Source organism: Brachypodium distachyon, chromosome 4, assembly GCF_000005505.3.
Source record: "Brachypodium distachyon strain Bd21 chromosome 4, Brachypodium_distachyon_v3.0, whole genome shotgun sequence".
Lineage (NCBI taxonomy): Eukaryota > Viridiplantae > Streptophyta > Magnoliopsida > Poales > Poaceae > Brachypodium > Brachypodium distachyon.
In genome coordinates, this window is record NC_016134.3 from 15,485,905 (window position 1) to 15,504,449 (window position 18,545).

Consider the following 18,545-nt stretch of genomic DNA (forward strand, 5'->3'; position numbering starts at 1 on the left):
AGGAGGAATACTACAGTCTCGCTTTTTGTGATGTGATCACTGACACCTTTTTGTCTTTTTCTTCTCTCTGCCCTCTACTCTTTCTCTCTCTCTCTTCTCTCTGCTCTACTTTTTGTCAGTCACTTACGCATTTTCTTTTCTACTTCTCTTTCCTTTCCCGATGTAGTTTTTGGCTTTTTTTTTCTTTCTTTCTTTTTAGATGAACTTTTGAACTACCACCTAATGTACGTGCAGGGTCTACCGGCGAGGGGTGACGATGGCTCGGAGGATCTCCGCAGCCCCCTCCTCGCGCTTCGACGCCTCGAACAGTACCCTGGCCAAGAGGGCAGAGATCTCTATGCAGTTGGGAACGAGCCGCTTGGCCTCGGTGAGGTAAACCTCCGCGGTGGTGAGGTGGTGCGCCGCGGCCTCCTTATCGGCCGCCTCGATGGCGCACCGAGCGTTGTTGCGGTGGACAAGGCCCACGGCGTAGAGCACGACGGAAGATCCCGCGTGCCCGGCCGTGAGCTCGTCGACGCGTGCGAGCGCCTCGTCATGGTCGAGCACCGCCGCCGCCTTCGCCACCGTCCGCATGGTGGCTCGAGAGACTGCGCCAGGGGCGGGTTCGGTCATCCCTAAGCGTGGAGCGTGCTGAAAAAGTTTTCGCGGAATGCGGGGTATCTGTTGCTGCCGTTTACCGTTTGTTGTTGCCGTCTATCTTCTCACCATCTATCACGTATATCTGTCCCACCGCAGGCTGCATATCTTTTTTTTTCTCACATGTGGTTCCTCAACGATATCTGTTACTCCCTCCGTCCAACAAAAGATGTCTCAAGTTTGTCAAAACTTGAATATATCTACACATGACTTAATATATAGATGCATTCAAATTTAGTCAAAGTTAAGACATCATTTGTTGGACAGAGGGAGTACAAGTTACAACACTCTCATTTGCAAATCTCTCTTCCACGTAATAAGATACTCCCTCCGTCCCATATTAAGTGACTCAAATTTGCCCAAATATGGATGTATCTATACCCAAAAAACGTCTATATACATGTTATATTTCGTCACTTAATATGGGATGGAAGGAGTGCTTTGTTTGCTTGCAGCCATTAACTACCAACTAACCAAAGCACAAAGATTCATGCGGGAATCATGAGAGCAGTTACCTCGGCAGGGAGGGAGCCGCACCACCACCTACGATTCCCCACCACCTGCCTTTCCTCTCCTACTCGCCGCCGCGGTCGGAGGCGGTGTCGTCAGATTCGTCGCCGACGAGCTTAAATCACCGAAGACCGGTGCCCAATGAAAGGTTAGTACGTTTTGTTTTTCTGTTCCGCTATATAAAAGTTGTCTGATTTTTAATTAGAAATAATAAGTCCATTATCGGCCATTATATATGGTTTGTACTTTTAGAAATGGAAAATAGTAGGTGTCCGTTATGGGATAAAATCCACTGCACCGCCTCGAGAGCCATTTGATGAACGCATGCATGCCGTCCGATCACACACGTGAATCTCGTGCTGCGAGAACAACTCTCCCATCACAACATCCCTATCTGATGCAACGGAACCAAACCAAAACAAAATGCTCAGTTGTCGTGTTCGTGTGCATCAGCGCCCGTAGGATGCGGCGCCTCCTTGCAGCAACGGCCTCACCGCACATCACCACTGCCTCCCCATTGCAGCACCCCGCCGCCCGCTTGCCGCACCGTTGGCCACCGCTCGTAACACCACCACCTCCCTTGCCTCACTACACCATCTCCCTCTTGCAGCATCGACGGCTTCCGCTCGTAGCACTGCCACCCTTGCCTCGCACCATTGACGACTACAGCTCATAGCACCGCCACCCTTGCCTTGCAGCACCGCCACCTCCCTCTTGCAGCATCGAGGGCTACCGCTCGTAGCACGGCCACCCTTGCCTCCCAGCACCGCCACCTCCCTCTTGCAACATCGACGGCAACCGCTCGGAGCACCGCCACCCTTGCCTCGCAGCACCGCCACCTCCCTCTTGCAGCATCGACGGCTTCTGCTCGCAACACTGCCACCTCCCGCTTGCAGCATCGACGGCTACTGCTCGCAGCACCTCCACCTTGCAGCACCACCACCCTTGCTTCGCAGATCGCCACCTCCCGCTTGCAGCATCGACGACTACCACTCGCAGCACCACCCCCTCCTCATGCAACACCGCCGTCCTTGTCTCGTACATAGCTCCGGTGCCACCTCACTCGTGCCTCCCGCTCGTAGCACCGCCGGCCACCACTCGCAGCACTGCCACACTTCCGCTCGCAGCACCACCACATTCCGCTTGCAGCACAGCCGGCCACTTCTATGTTTGACTTCTAATTTATCTATTTTTAGTTCGAGAAATGTAATGAGCATACCTGCTCTCAGAAGCCCTACGACACTACCCAATTTCGATCATTGACTGGAGCATTTTTCCTTGTTGCATGCATAAATCTGCTGCTGCCGACAGCATGCAACGTCGTTTCAGCGCTTGGTTTACTAGTTGGCTTTTTTAATTAGTTTAGTCTACCATCGTGACAGCATGCAGCGTCATGCTTGCTAGCATGTATTGAGCCCTGGCAGCATGCCGTAATTAGTGCGCTTTCTAATGGATCCAACGGCCAGCTAGGGGGGCCGATTATTTGCTTCGTCCGCCCGGCCGACGCCTAGCGCGGCCCAAGGCCAGCTATTAATTGCCGAGAAAAGGAGGAAAAAAATTCAATACAAACAACTCGAAAATTAATATTGTTTGCAGTTATTAATTGCCATGTTGCCTGCACACCAGTAGAAACTAAACTAATAATAACTGCACTTTCAGACACTTCATTAAATTACAAGGGAATTCCATATATAACATGCAAAATTTGTTCAAATGTTCAAATATCATTTAGAATTTTCTCTTTCCCAATATGCTACTTAAATTTTGCAACGCGTTCAAAATAGCCACTACCGGGTGGACCGTCAAGTCGCTGGTAAAAAGACGATTTGCCCCTAACACCTTTAATATGGTCGGCCATTATGTTGCTACATAATTTTCGCCACGAGTTAGGCAACAAGTTTGGAATAAGTTTTAGAAAAAGAAAACAATTTCGGCCTGACATAACAAAAAGTTTTAGCAGCATATTCCCTTGTTTAGCTTAACATCACTATTTTCACAATAAAATCCACCAAAATAATATATCAAATTCATAATAATTCACAACCAAAATAGTGTTAAAAATAATATACTCAAACAGTGTTCAATTGTTGCCACTTAACAGGTAACTGACGGTAGTGGTTAATTTGATGTGCTGCAAAATTTAAGTGGTATATTTGGAAATAGGAAATTCTAAGAGGTCTGAGCATTTGGGAAAATTATGAATGGTATATATGGATGTTTGATGATTTTTTGTACCAAAATATAATAAAGTTAGCGATGTGTTACCCTATGACATGTGGGTCCTGCTGATTACTAACTATTCGAAATGAAAATATATATTCTATATTGGACTCCTTGTGTAGAGTTTATCACGTGGATTCCAGTGGAGCAAACGGATTATAATTTAAAGGCCCTATTTTGAAGAAAATGATCTTCACAAGGATTGAATCATGGGCGTGTATAAAAGAACTAGTAGCAAAGTTCCTGGCTGCATGCATTCGATGGCAGAAGTCAACATGCTTGATTCAGATTTCTTACGTGTAAATTTCAAAGGCCCAAGATACGGCCCATATCGTTTAATTGATTCAGATTTTCCCCAATCTGGCAGGGCTAACATGCGTGGCCGTTGGGAACTTGAGATAGAATCGGTTTAGTAGAAACACACGCGTTTTGGCCGAGGAGATAATCAAGCAAGTCGGTTTCAGTTTTAAACGTACGCGTTTTCTGCGGACGTGATAAGCACGGACCCGCGCCTATAAAAGGCCAGACGGAGCTCTCGGCTGAGGGGGGCCAGGTCTTAGAGAGGAAGAGTAAAAACAGGCAGGAAGCTCGCCGGGAGACGAAGCTGTAAGACCAAAATCAATCTACCAGTGCATCTCCACAAATAAAGTCAAGGTCGCTGCACTGACGCCCTGCCTCAGATTCATCTTCCATCTAGCCATTAAAAATCCACCAAGGTTTCCAACCAAATCAGCTAGCGGCGAGCCGGTGGCGGCAACGACGACACATCTTCGACAAGGCTACGTTCTGTCAAGATGGTGCTCCCGCTCGTGTCTGTTCATGATAAGATATTATAAATCACACCAAATCATTGTTTTACCTGATGGAAGAGAAAAGTAATAGCATACATGGCTTTTCTTTAGATCATCCAAGATGGATGCCAGAGACAGCTATGCATCTATACGATCACAGCGCGACAGCCTCATCAACGTCGGCTGTGCAGAGTATATGAAAAACAATACACCAAGCGTTAAAAGTATCTCAATACCTATGACCATGGCACGACCACTTCATCACATCGGCCATGCGGAATTTATGAAAAGAGTACAACGTGCAAATTAAGATGTTAATCTAGATCATCCAAAATCGGGTGCTAGATTAAACCAGCTACATGCTAATACGACCATGGCCCAATTGTCTCATCATGTTGGCCATGGATAATCTTGTTTCCTCCCAGAGGGCATGATTTATGACCGGATCGAAGGCATGCTTCATCAAGCGCCTAAGCTACAAAATAATGGATCACATTTAGTACCGACGAGGCTGGATGAGATCATGACCTGCCGAGGCCGGCCAGGTCACGAATATATCGACATGTCATAAATCCATATGATCGGACACTCCGTTGCTGGGCACCGACGAGGCAAAAGCAACATACACATGTTCGGACTCGATGAAGTCAAGGTGGATACATGACTAGGCACTGACGAGGCGAAAGTCATCCCCTTCATCGACGACAAATCCTATTGGCAATACCAACATGCCAATATATACACGTGACCGGGTATCGGCAAAACAAAGCCGGACACCCACACCATATTTATAAAAATCATATGCATCTAGATGAGCAATCCAAAATTCAACGACGACCATCAGCGCAGCTTAATCGGAGGTATTCTGCAGGCTTGACCCTGCAGATGTAATTAACCAGTCGCTTGCAAACGCGTCGGGAATCAATGGACCACACGCAATATTCTAGTCAGATACTCTTTAAGCATAGTCTCAGAAAACAAAATAGGCAAACTCCTACGGAAGTATGTACCATGTACTTTGTATTCAATACAATGATCAATAAAGATCCAGGTTCCGTATATACAGTGTGTGTTTGTCATTTATTTGTTTTGTTTTCGTCAAACAATGGAATTCTCAAATCAATGCATGCATGCAGCAAACCCGTCTATGCTTCTTTTTGGCACCTTCGTACTCGTAGTTCGCAACTCTATCCTTGTCGGTATACAAGCAAGAATGCATGGCGTACAAAGGATGAAGAATTGAAGACCTCCTTTCTTCCTCCTCCAAGGATAGATTTCAAAGCGGCTACTAGTGTCATTGTGGATTCGCAGGAAGAGCGTCACCAGGGAGGGCTGAGAGAAGGACGCCACATGGATGGATTCAGGAGGCGACGTCCGAAAGAAGAAGATTGGAGCACCGAATTTCTTTCGGGTCCATATGTACCGACACCATCGGGAGAAAAGGAATCGCTAGGCAGCGAACTTGACGCGTATCGACCGTTTACCAAATCAGCAATAATTTCTTTTTCTTTCTTCCCTCCTTCTCTTTCAACTCACCAAATATCTATATTAGTTGACATCTCTCGTAGACGGCGCTGGCGTGGGCATACTCCCTCCGTCCCGAAACAAGTGACGTGGATTTGTATATCGTCACTTATTTCGGGATGGAGGGAATAGTATGTACCATATCAGCTGGTGCAAAATGAGCCATTATTTGTTCCTTGGTCCAAATGTGCACCTTTCAGCAGAAATCTGAAAATAAAAGTTGTGCACCGTTCCTCGATCGAAAAATGGAACATTTCGTACGTGCAAGAAGTTAGAGAATGCATAGTTGAATGTCCTAGTAAGATCTTGAAGGATCGATCTAAGGAATCGTAACATGCATGCTATGGAAGCATAAACAGACAATTGAAGTTAAACACGATATAGCAGGTTATTTGTGCAGTCACGTTGAGTCAGAGGATGTGCATGATGCAAATATAGAAAACAAAATTCTCAATATTAGCAAGGGCTGTGAGCATGTATTACTCCTATCATGCAAAGAAAGAAACACCATCAAAGCATAATGCGTAAACTTAACGGGCCTCTTTGATTCAAAAAATTTCATATAAACTTTATAGAATTAGAATTCTTGTGATTTCTTATATAAGTCAGTTGACCAATTGCCTAGATTTTTTTAAATTATACTCCTTCCATTTCACAAAGATAACGTATTTTGTTTGGTTAAGACAATGTTTTGATCGATGAAAACTCCATAAATATGTGTTTTTTCATACATGAAATTTATATTAATGAATTTGTCTTTAAAAGTTCTGGTAATGATTATGGTTCCATATCATATAACTTACATCTTAATAGAATAATTTTTGTCAAAAATTTATCTTAACGAAACAAAATATGATGCGAAAGAAAGAGTAAACATTTCCTAGTTTTTGGGATCAGTCAACACTTCTCCAAATCACTCTATAAACTTAGATAGCACTAAAGTTTGCACTAACATTCATTAGTGAACTTGCACGCCTTCAAAGACTGGTAAATCTAGCTGTTGAAAATTAGGAAAAACAAATCTTTATTCATTTGTTCAAGTCTCACAAAGATTCGCCGGAAAGCGCCTCCAATCCGGAATGATCTACTTTGTCGTACTACAAAGCTCCGGCAAAATTATTTCCCCTCTCGACCGCAGCGGCGGCAGCCCACCGGCCGCCGGAGATCGGAGCCGCCGAGAAGCCCGCTCCCTTCGTCTGCTTCAAGTGGCCGTGGGACCCCAGCCTCAACGCGAGCCCAAGCCCCAGCCTCAGCCCGCCCAAGCCCAAGCCCCTGCCGGCGACCTCGAGCTCCCCTGGCTCTTCAAGTCCATCCGCACCGTGGCACAGGGCTTCCTCATCGCGGGCGACCTCCCTTCCTCCAGCGACGGCGATGGATCGAGTTGGCGGAAGCGTAACCCGGGCCAGGTGGCTGTGGCGGCGGACCGCGGGGACGCGGAGCAGCGGGCGCTCGCGGCGGCGCTCGTGAGCGGGAGGCCGGCCACGGTGCTGGAGTTCTACTCGACGCGGTGCCGCCTCTGCGCGTCGCTTCAGGGCCTCGTGCGTGAGCTCGAGGACGGCGCCGGTCGGTGCGTGAGCTTCGTGCTCGCCGACGCCGAGGACGACCGCTGGCTCCCCGAGGTGAGGCGCTTCGCTCTTTATGGCCTGGGTTTGGGTGTTAAGTTGTCGCATACAGTGCTTTTGCAACGATGGATTAGTAAACAATAACATGAAGGTAGATTAGTCAGATTTGAGATTAATCTCGCCTCGCTGTACTAGTTAATTTTGGACTGACTTGCTACAATTGGTAGTGATCGATGTACTAGAAAATTACTTGGTTCTATGGGACAATTCTGACCTTGAGAAAGAACTAGAGAATGAATCCTTCGTGTGGTTAGAATTAGCACACACTGGATGGTTGAAGAATCAATTCGGTTACTATATCATCGAACCCAAGAACTATCATGTGCTTGCATTCAGTTTATTGAACCATGCATGACGTGCGTCAATAATTTGTTGAACCCTGCATTCTTCTTTGAAAGGGGACCCTGCAAGTTGAGAAGGATCTTCTTGCTTTAGGCATTGCAATGTCAACCCCTGTTCCACAAACCCAGTCAGTGTTTGAGATCAGTGAAATGGGTTCTTACAATGGCAGCACCGGGTGGATATTGGTTTCAGTCATTAGTGTCTCTTGATGAAGAATTTTATGATAGCTGAAATGTAGATCGGTAGAAGCAATGATTTGATGAACTCAAAACATGACTTTAGAGTGTCAGGTTACAAGCAATCATTTAAATATGCTATCCTGTCCCATGAGCCTTTGTTCATGGAGTAAATATCATGCAGAAGGGGGCCCTAGCCCCATCCATGCCTTGAAGAATTTGAGACTCTGGAGTACGGAGAAATACAGCATAGATAACAGAGGACTGATGATAATGATATAGAAGGGACTAGGACTTCATGTCTTGAAGAATGAGATACTACTAGAGTAGGGAGAAATGGACCTTAGATAACAAAAGCGCTGCAATGCAAAAATCACTGATTGTTTTAGTTGGATATAGGGTGTCTGATCCAATTACTGAATAACTCAACTACGATACAGAGTCTTAGTTCTAACAAACTATACATCTATTAACTCTTTCTAACATATTAGTCATTAATTATGGATTCGACATGTTTCTGACTTCTGGCCTACCTGGCCATCATTGCCGTACATATTGTAGCTGACTTGCTGTTGCTGCCACGATGCTCATATTGCCTGGCCCTTTATCCATAACATCCTCTCTTTTTTTCTCATACATGCTTGTTCTTCGTCTACTTTAGCATGGATCAAGCGGTCCTGATGTATTATGAATTACTAGTTACTTTAAGTAGCTACTACAGACATATGGTGTCTTAAAAAAAATTGTGCTAAGATATGCATTTGGAATGTGCTATTTAGTTCTTACTTCTTAGCACTAGTGGTATGTTTCTCTCTTTTATTTTAGGACAGTACTAGTGGTATCTTTGTCAATCACACATAAGTTTTCAAACACATGGCAACACCATAGAAACAAGTTCCAGTGCTTGAAAATAAATACTTGCATTGGGAAGATGGTGAAGTAAGTTTCAAGGACAAGCACATAACAACTCAGGATAAGTTACTTGAGGGTTGTAAGGAAAAACCTGCTTGGGGATGTTTTTTTTGTTTTTAGAATTGTTTGATAATTCTGACCTGCTAATCATTTGAAACCTGGGCTGTTGCCAACTTTGGGTTGTAATTGTGGCAGCAAGTTTCACTGTGCTGTCCATTTCTATAGATACACTGCTAAGAAGTCATTCTCAGTTTGCCATTTGGAGGAAATTGCAGAAGAGTTTGTCGGTTGCTAGAATTTGTGTTCATTGAAACTGAACTAAAAATTGTCCAGCACACCCTAAACCCATAACCTACGTACTCAAGGTTCGTTTGGATGGTCTGCCCTCCCCTCAGTGCCTTCTGATGCTAAGGGAAATCGAAGAATTAAAATCCCTTCTCACCACTCAGCAGAATGGGAGGGATTGGGTTTAGACGTTTAGTTTCCACCTTTGAAAACAAGTCATCATGCATGCGATTGGTATGATGACGACTCCAATTTGCGAAAATAAGCAGACTAAAGATGCTAACCTCATTACCAGTGCTCCATGCTTGCTTGCATCTTAGTATTTGTATTATCTTCACATATACATTCTATTTCAATTCTGAGAAAGAGATAGGATGTTCCCAACATCTAACATCAAAATTATATGTTATCTTTGCAGCTTCTGCATTATGATGTCAGGTATGTTCCTTGCTTTGTCCTCCTGGACAAGAATGGTAGAGCTGTAGCGAAGACTGGAGTTCCAACTAGCAGGCAACATGTTATCGCAGGCCTTCATCACCTTCTTGACATGAAGCAACCATCTAGGAAGGAAGGAAAGAAGACTTGATTATGATGAGAATTTATTGAGCATGATCTGTAATCATGAATAATGTCAGATGACACATTTTGTTTGTTTTACCAAGCACTTCGGCGACAATGGTTGGACTTATATTCTTTGGTCAATTTGTACATGATTAGCTTTTGTAGCTATATTTTTTTTGTTTTTCTTGCACAAGCACTTCTTTTGCTTGAATATACTTCTAAACGCTGATGTGGTTCGAGAAATCAGTGTGAGAGATTGTGATGTACTGTTTGACACGATGACACTGAGAGATTGTGGTGTACTGTTGACACGATGACACTGCCTAATTCCTATGAAAACATAATCCATCATCACTTGTGCTCTATTTACTGTTCATCGCTAGTACTCTAATTGTGTTGCATGGCAAGTTCATAGTCCCTCCTCGTCTTATAGATGTGGTCGAATATTGTCTTTTTGTGTGACGATATATATGTGGTTGAATTTGATCCGGAAATTTCACTGATTAGAATATCACCTCTAACTATGAGTCTATGATATTTTTCAGAATTACACTACTCCCTCGGTCCAACAAAAGATGTCTCAATTTTGACTAAATTTGAATGCATCTATACATTAAGTCATGTCTAGATATATCCAAATTTTAACAAACTTGAGAAATCTTTTGTTGGACGGAGGGAGTACAATTGTTCTACAGGGAATTTGCTGGAACAGAGTGCTTAATTAAGGTGCCTCGCAACACGGAGAGTGCTTAATTAAGGTGCCTCGCAACACGGAAGAATTATTCTCTAAGAAAAACACGGAAGAATTAAGAACGGTATAGAGAAGAAAAATATGGATTTCGAAGAGAAATTTGGTTACAATTATAATAGCCACAGATCATCGATCGGACGGACAGGGTGACCCCAAACGGTTATGCGAGTTGGCCCCTCCGCTGCTCTCGTCACCTCTCCAAACCACTATGGCGGCGCCGCTCGCCCCCCTAACCGCCGCCTGCCTCGGCTTGCGCCACCGCGTGCTTCCTCCTCGCTTCCCTCCGGCACTACGGCGCTCCACCTGCCCCGCTTTCGGCCCCCACCCTGCGGCGCCGGCTCCTGCCCCCGCCCCCTCGCCACCTCACCCGCTCCGCCCGCCCGTTCGCTGCCTCCGTGGATGCGGTGCATGGATGGATTGGCTCGATCGTCCGGGCTGGACCAGCACAACTGACTCGGTCGCTTTGCCAACGCGTGTCGCCCTCGCGACCCGACCCGAAGTACCCAACCACACAACAAGCCAATCAGCTCCTCACTCTCCTCGGTCCTCACACACACACTCCTCTGCGCCCCGATCAAGCCCTAGCTCGCAGCTCCGGCCTCCGGACGCCGCCTCCCTTCCCCGGCTCCGGCGCCCACGAGCAGCTCACGCTCCATCTCTCTCCACTCCCCTCCCCCACGCGCGCGACGCCCGGCTTCCATCCATTTCCCTCGAGGTCCGGCAATGCCGAGGCGGCGGTCGTCGGCTGGGCGGATGGATGCCGCCATAGACCATTTCACTCCGATGGGGTACAACAAGGCCCAAGTCCGCAGCGTGGTCAACACCCTCCTCAAGGTTCCCCCACTCCCTTAGCTCCCTTTTCTGCTTCTACGCTGAGATGCGAGGGTTTTGTTTTGGGTTCGAGAGCCCCGCGGAATTATCTCTCAAGGGTCGACGTTTCCTCGGGGCTGGTGCCAATTCTTACGATCGTGATTTCGGCTGGTCTGTTTAGGTGTATGGGACGGAAGATGGGAAGCAACCATGGGCGCTTCTGGAGGACAACTGCTACCAGGTGGTGCAGGACGTGCTCTTCGAGAAGCAGGAGGAGGAGGAGAAGCTGCAGCTGCAGCTGCTTCAGGAGCAGGAGAAGCAGTCGGAGGAGGAGGGTGGAGCTCAGGTGAGCTAATTCTCTATTCCCTTTCTTCTTTTTATCTCACATGTCCATGTGTTTGGCCTGGCAGTGTTTCCCATTGCCATCAATTTGCCTGTCTGCTTCCCTGCAGACCAATATGTGCAACGCTGTGTTGTTTCTTAGTTGACAATAATGCTACTATCCCAACTACCATGCAAAGATCAAAAGATCCTGCTCAATGACACTTGTTCATTTGGTATTTTAGTGGATAGTATAAGATGATAATCTTTATGAGGTTTTTTTAACTGTTATAATCAATTCTTCATCTTCTTTGGCTACGAGTAAAGTGAACTGGTTCATCTTATACCATTCCACACGAATGAAAATATCAATAGAAAATGAGGAATAAATTGTTTCTATTTTTTTTTTTGCTGGATCACATCATGAGACCAACCATCCTATTATTGAGGTTTCCCTTAGAGCAAGCCTGTCCATGGTAGCTTACTAGCTTAGTCTTTTCATGCTTTAGTATGCATTTACAAAAATTGAAGTGGATACCAACCTTTTATTTTTGTTATTTATAAAGCACCTTTTGCAGGAGGAGCAGCATGAGGAGGTGGAGGAGGATGACGAGGCTCTGGTGAGCTCCCTCCCCATTTACTTTCTTGATTCGATGTCCTGCTTTGATGAAAGAGTATGAGTGTTTGCCATTGCTACTCCTGCCAGCTAATTAATATATGCAATGCTACCGTGGGCGTGCTTTATCTAAGTGATAACCTCAGTTCTTGGATGGTTGGTCCATCTGATGTTATCATTGATTTTTGTAGCAGCAACTTAGTCTTCATTTTCTGTTGATATTGTAGTCATGTGGAATTCCATAACGACAGACCCGTTCTCTATATCCTTCACCAAACAATATGGGAAGAACAGTTGAGCATTTCCTTATAAATTTCATCTTCAATGCTAGCATCCTATATCTTTGACCCAAACTATTATCAAACAAAATACCTTAAAATTCTGTCCCCTAGATCTAACAAGTGATTGTGTATTTGCACAGTTTGTGCCATTCTCTCCTAATTTCTTTGTTTTGGGGAGATTTACTTGTTGCTGCTTGGCTGCAGAAAGAAGTGAATTGACTTATGTCTTTTATGTTGCCTCTGGGCTGACATAATTGACTGATGATTTGGAATTGTACAGTTTTAGCATTGCACTATATGTAGTATAATACAACTGCATCATGTTGGCTGGATATCAGTACTTCTGTAATTAAAAAAGCATGCAAAAATTGTTCTTAGTTGTGAAAAAATTGATGTTTAGCTCTAAACCAAGACCCTGAGCTATTAATTTTTTGTTTGAGTTTCTTATTCCGTTCAGTCAACAAAGCATGTGCATTTTGTGTAATTCTTTCATGGGCTTCATGTGTAATGCAGCAACAAGAAGCAGCAATGCAGGAGGCACCATTAGAAAACAACATGACAATTGTGAGGGTGCACACTGGCTTACCATCTGAGGCTGTGTCAGCAGTTGAGGAAAAAGAGGAAGTTGTCCCGATGACCATCGATGCACCTTCTCACAGAGCTACGCTGCAACATCCTCTACCTGCGGTTGTTGGTCTTACAAGGCGTCCCTGCTATGGATGGATCAGTGAGTCTGAGAGTGATTCAGACTATGAAGAACATTTTGGTAATCGGCAACATGAGGCGCCTGTCCCAACTCCAGGAGGAGACCGGCTTTGCAAGAAGAAGCGGCCAAGTAGATGGGATGTGAAGTGAAGTGCAGCACTTAACAGGTAATGTTTTTAATATCCGATCTTACTTTGTTATCAGTAAGTTGGTATTAGTAGCCAAATTACTATGAGTAGTCAGTTATTTCGTATCTATTATTATTATTATCCTTATACTTTTGATTAGGCAAAATACTTGATTATGTTTTCCTTAGTTACTACCAGAAAAGTATCATTTAGATAAAACTGAACGGTAAATGTGTATGACATTGAGTATGTAAAAACTTGGACGGTATATATGTGTGGCCAACAAAGAATGAGGCATACATCATTCGAGATGGGTTGGTCAGAATGATGAGATTGGCTCACAACATAATTCATCATGGTGCTAATAATAGTAACGGAGCTGGACAGTTTTTTGTTGTATTCGATCTTTCTGTTGTATGGAAATAGAAAGGTCTATACCAACCTGGCTTTGTTAATCTCCACTAGATTTGCGAGGGCATCATGTAGAAGTGTTAGAAATCATATTAAAAGGACAGATAAAAACATTTTTGGGTTCATAGGTATGAATTTATGGCTTTATATTATTGATATTTTTATTACAAATAATTATCTAAGCTTTTCTCTCACCTTGTACACAGGAAAGATGGACACTTAATATATATCCTACACTTTTGTCGCTTGGAGTTTCATTTGAATGCTTGTCTAAAGTAGCCTAATACATCTAAATCGAAATTGTTCTAAAAACCAAGGCAATACCATCATAATACCAAGTACTCGAACCAAGCACAATTTTTCCCTATAACATGAAGAGCGTGGCAAAAGCATATGTTTTAGCACAATTAATAAATGATGTATACAATCAGAGGTGTCATAGCAGGGTCAAACAAACATGTTATAAATTCTTCCACCAATGCAAAAGGTCCAATAATTGCCAGTTAAAAATAGTAATGTGATTAGGTAAGTACATATGGTGCATGTACATGTGGTTCTCCAGGGAAACGAAAAGAGATACATGCAAAAAGAAAAAGTCAAGCAGAGGGGCTACATATTCCAAAACATGTTGCCAAGCAAACTTAATATTACAAATTTTATGAAACTGAAGAGAGCAAGAATGATGAATCCGACAACAATTCAAAGAAAAAAAAAACTGGTGGTTTTCTTCCTGAAAAACAAAAATCTTGATGGCTACATTATTTACTCAAATAGCAACCTAATGCATCATTCTTAATACTCCTGTGTAAATATAGAGTATAGGCTTTGACCGTAATATTTTTGTACAATATATATTTTTGTTGATGGTTACAACGTAGTTTCCTTCTGTACATGTGCACATGGATTATATTTATATTTCTAACATGCAGCTTGCTTCATAAAGTATCTTGTATGACTCTATTGAGGAGGATTCTACTTGGCATGTAGTCAATCAAGATTAAGAAATACATGAAAGAATATTAGAGTTGGTTAAAAAACATGTGACAAAAGATTCAGTTTGGTTAACATTAAAGAAAAGTAAAGTCATATATCCTTGCATGTGCCTATGAGAGATATAAAAGAAGAGAAACAATAAGGTACATAAGAGACAGTAAAAACATTCGAGTTGGTTTAGATGTGATGTGGCCGAGTTTGATTAACATGCGAGACTTATCGATTTTGCTGCTGTGTTGAATTGGTAACACGGGTCCACGCCAAATCGTGGATACAGTCACCAAGATCTCATTATTTTATGTACTAAGGTCATCTGCAAAGATTGGCTCTTAATTGGCTCTAGAAATTTGATGATGCATGTGGAGAAAAGAAGAATAAGAGAGAGAAAAGAACCTACTCCTTGGTGAAGGGTCTGACTCTTAGCAAAGAGACAACTAAGAATCGACATTTTTAGTATTGTACATCATCACAATTAATCCTAACAAAATCATCTAGTGTCAGTTTAAAGATCCAACCAAATATGTGTGTTATTTTACTATCGACAATAGGTGACATGGAGAGTGACACTGACTCTACCAATGGATGTCCTAACAGAAAGAGGATTTGCCACATTAATAGCTAGAGTTTTTTTAAGTAACTTTTGCATGTTTTTTTTTCAAGTTAACACAAGCTGTATCACAACACATGCCGGAATGTGTATGAAACCTGGGCACGTGTAGTTAGTGAGAGAAGAGAACTGACTTTTTCTTCAAGGGTCTGACTCTTAACCAAGAGTTAACTAAGATTCATCATTTTTACTATTATACACCGTCACATATAATCCTAACAAATCATCTAGAGTTAGTTTAATGACTCAATCAATTATATGTGTTACTTTACTGTTGACAACAGGTGACATGGAGAGTGAACAGACTCTACCATTGTGGATGTCATGTTTTTTTTTTTTGTAAATTTTGCAAAAAAGAATCTTCAAGTTAACTCAAGCAATATGATGCCAAATACCAGAATATGTACGTCACCTGGATCAGGCACATCTAGTTAGTGTCCAGAGTTACATGATGCGATTATTCCATATGACCATGATAATACAAAAACCACATAATACTTTACAGTCTCATCTTGAAATCACCAAATTAACATGGAATATTTTTTCATACGAATCATCTTGTCCAACAAATTCGCGGCATCCTATCAAACCCCAAATCAAAAGCATGTGCAAGATACCTCGAGGCTTCACGATGGAGATGTAGCTAATACCCATCTGACACCCGTCATACACTGCTGCATCCTATAAGATCCCCAATCACAAGCATGCAACATACCTCGAGGCTTCAGGATGGAGTCTAGCTGGGCACAAAGTGGATGGTCCTGGTGGACACATCGATCGCCCACTGACCATGCATGTTGAGCATCAAGTATGTGTGCGTTTTGCGCATGGATACGATGGCCAGCGAGCGCGCAAGCATACAGCCGTGGGCACCAGAGGAAATGTTCGCAGAGTCAGAGACGGTACCCAGCGCGCCGTGATGGAGTCCACGGCAATGGCAATCCAAAATTAGATCAAGGGTTAGAGACGAGTGCCTTATGTGGCATCGGTGGGTAATGTTTTTTCAGTTCTGAAGGCGGATAGTATTGTCTTAGATCTAACGGTTGCAATTTTGTAACCCATCAAATTGACGGCCAGATATTTTGCTTTTTTATGAGATTTTCTAGGTCTATCTTTTTTCTGGTTGTTCTGGCATGTACTTTTAATATATATAATAGATGCCAATACAATCATGCTAATGGAGGTTGATATCCATTGAGTTGTTAATCTCCATGCTAGGAAGTCTAAACGGAGCTTTGAAAAACTTGTTGCCTTGTTTGAAACCCTAACCGGCGCTCTTTTGTTATGACAGGAGATGAGGCTGATGCAAGTTCACAGCAAAGAGTGGTGGCAGTGGCTAGTTGATGTGGTCTGAAGAACTAACTGAATTTGCAGCCGTACTGTAATGCTATGCTAGTATATACATATATGTGTAGTAATCTGGAGAAATGGGTTTGCAGTGGTAATGTGACCCTAGTAGTATATTCTGCGTGAAGAATGTAAGATCGGCATGGCTGTTGTTGGTTAATTAGGTAATTTGACTCTAATGTTTGTCTGGATCATGACCCCTGCGTTAGTTTGGCTTGGCTGGATGTCTTGAACGCATTTGGGTTCTGGCTGATCTGTTGTTAGCAGAGCTATCTAAGAGATCATGTGGCTTTATGTATTTTTAATCATGCATGCATGTTACGTAACTTGCCTGCAGCTGCTGTGTCCATAAACATGCCTGTTGCTTGTGTTTTGTCCTGGTCTTAAAATAGCGTAAGAAAAAGACCATGATGACTCCAAATCCTTGTCAAGATGACATGTGGTATCCAGACAAAGCCTCGAGTTTGGCAGGATGGAAAAATCTAGCATGTTTGGTCCATGGTCACGTATTAGCGGCTGTGGTCTGTGGAGCTAGAGGATTGAGAGGATGGCGAGATAATGCTGAAGCCCGGCCAGAATTACTGGGAATTGGTGATGCTGTCACATTGGAGCCGAACCTGGCAGTGGCTGGTGCGAAGGTCCTTGCGGATAAACCAAAAGGGTCAAATTCAACCGAAACGAAACTTGAGGACAACGCCAAGAATTTCCTGGACACGGTGGCGGTGTGAGCCACGGCACATGCAGCCGATTTGCGTCCACTCCGAGTCTCCGCGTCGGCAAACTTGCAGAATGCGACGGCGAAGCGAATGTTGGTGAATTCGGTCTGTACGCCAAGGGATTGTTGAGTGTAGCGCGGTCCATGAACCATGCATAGGGGCACGGAGCTGAGCAGCGGAAGTAACAACAAGAGTTAGGATCGAGGCGAATTTGATACTACGAAGCAGCATGTAAGCGAGAGGTTTTGAGAGATATCTAGTGAGACTTTCTCTTTTTACGGGATATCTAGTGAGAGAGCTTACCACACTTGTATGCACGGCTCCACATTATATATGGTGCACAGTTAGCAACAAAAGTTTGTGGTAAATTTGATAGCATGCAAGGATGAAGCCAACATAAGCCTCCGATGGGACCAGCTTAATTTAGACTATGACTTCAACAATTTGTTTTTTTATAAAATTGATATACTATAATGCACGAGGAGCGAATGTTCGCTCCTCAGGTCCTGTTTGTTTGGACTTCTGCTTCAGCTTTTGGATGAAGTAGAAACCCAAACAAACAAGGCCTTAAACCGCGACGGGATAAAGTTGTCACCTCCACATAAATAAATTTGCCACCGCATCGAGACTAATGTTACCACCTCCACTTAACTGCCACTTGTGCGGGACAAGTTGCCATTACGGCTCCACTAAAGTTGTCTGCGGAACATGAAGCGATTGCAACCACATCTTCCATGTTGGACGATTAGTCGGGCATTCGCTCCAAGAGGCTAGGGAGCGGACGTCCGGTCCTTATTATTTTCGCAAGGTTTATCTAATCTCGTCGGGTCTGCTCTTTACCTAAATAGAAACTTGTGGTTTATGAACCAAACATAACATTAGCTGGAACGATTAGTGGGGCTTTCTTTGTCAACGTACACCAACATGAATTCAATAAGAAATATTTGTTTTCATGAAGGAAAGGAAGAACAAAAAGAGAAAGATTTGCTTTCATGAAATTTAGCTCATGCTAATCTCTTCCATGAGGTAATTAAACTAATCTCTTCCATTAGGTGTTGTCAGTTCACCAATTGCCTGGATTTTTTTAAAATATAAACATTTCCTAGTTTTCGGGATCAGTCAACACTGACCATCATCGTCTCCAAATCACTATAAACTTAGATAGCACTAAAGTTTGCACTAACATTTTATCAGTTGTTGTTCTTCTAGAAAACAACAGGAGTACGGGGTGTCAATGCATGATGGCACAAATGCGAGAATAAGGTGTAGAGGGTGTACGC

General features: G+C 43.5%; 1 protein-coding gene and 1 pseudogene across 2 annotated transcripts; both read left to right on the top strand.

Moving 5' to 3' along the window:
* Nucleotides 1-6,764: 6,764 nt before the first annotated feature.
* Nucleotides 6,765-9,944, top strand: LOC100826579 (annotated as a pseudogene).
* An 895-nt stretch (nt 9,945-10,839) lies between these two features.
* Nucleotides 10,840-16,854, top strand: LOC100826892 (FK506-binding protein 5). Of its 2 annotated transcripts, none has more exons than XM_014902149.2 (5): nt 10,840-11,164; nt 11,322-11,486; nt 12,028-12,081; nt 12,872-13,230; nt 16,494-16,854. In XM_014902149.2, the coding sequence occupies exons 1-4, from the start codon at nt 11,054-11,056 to the stop codon at nt 13,211-13,213; spliced, it is 672 nt and encodes a 223-aa protein (XP_014757635.1). In that variant the 5' UTR covers nt 10,840-11,053; the 3' UTR covers nt 13,214-13,230; nt 16,494-16,854. The 2 variants fall into 2 exon arrangements, with proteins under 2 accessions (XP_014757635.1, XP_014757636.1); XM_014902150.2 differs by having other exon boundaries at nt 10,842-11,164; nt 12,040-12,081.
* The last annotated feature ends 1,691 nt before the right edge of the window (nt 16,855-18,545 follow it).

What these genes read in the sequence shown, in the direction of transcription:
- LOC100826892 (XM_014902149.2), top strand. Translation starts at nt 11,054, where the DNA reads ATGCCGAGGCGGCGGTCGTCGGCTGGGCGGATGGATGCCGCCATAGAC. An exon ending in TGGTCAACACCCTCCTCAAG is followed by an intron (nt 11,165 to 11,321) that starts GTTCCCCCACTC and finishes TGGTCTGTTTAG; the next exon opens with GTGTATGGGACGGAAGATGG. An exon ending in AGGAGGATGACGAGGCTCTG is followed by an intron (nt 12,082 to 12,871) that starts GTGAGCTCCCTC and finishes TGTGTAATGCAG; the next exon opens with CAACAAGAAGCAGCAATGCA.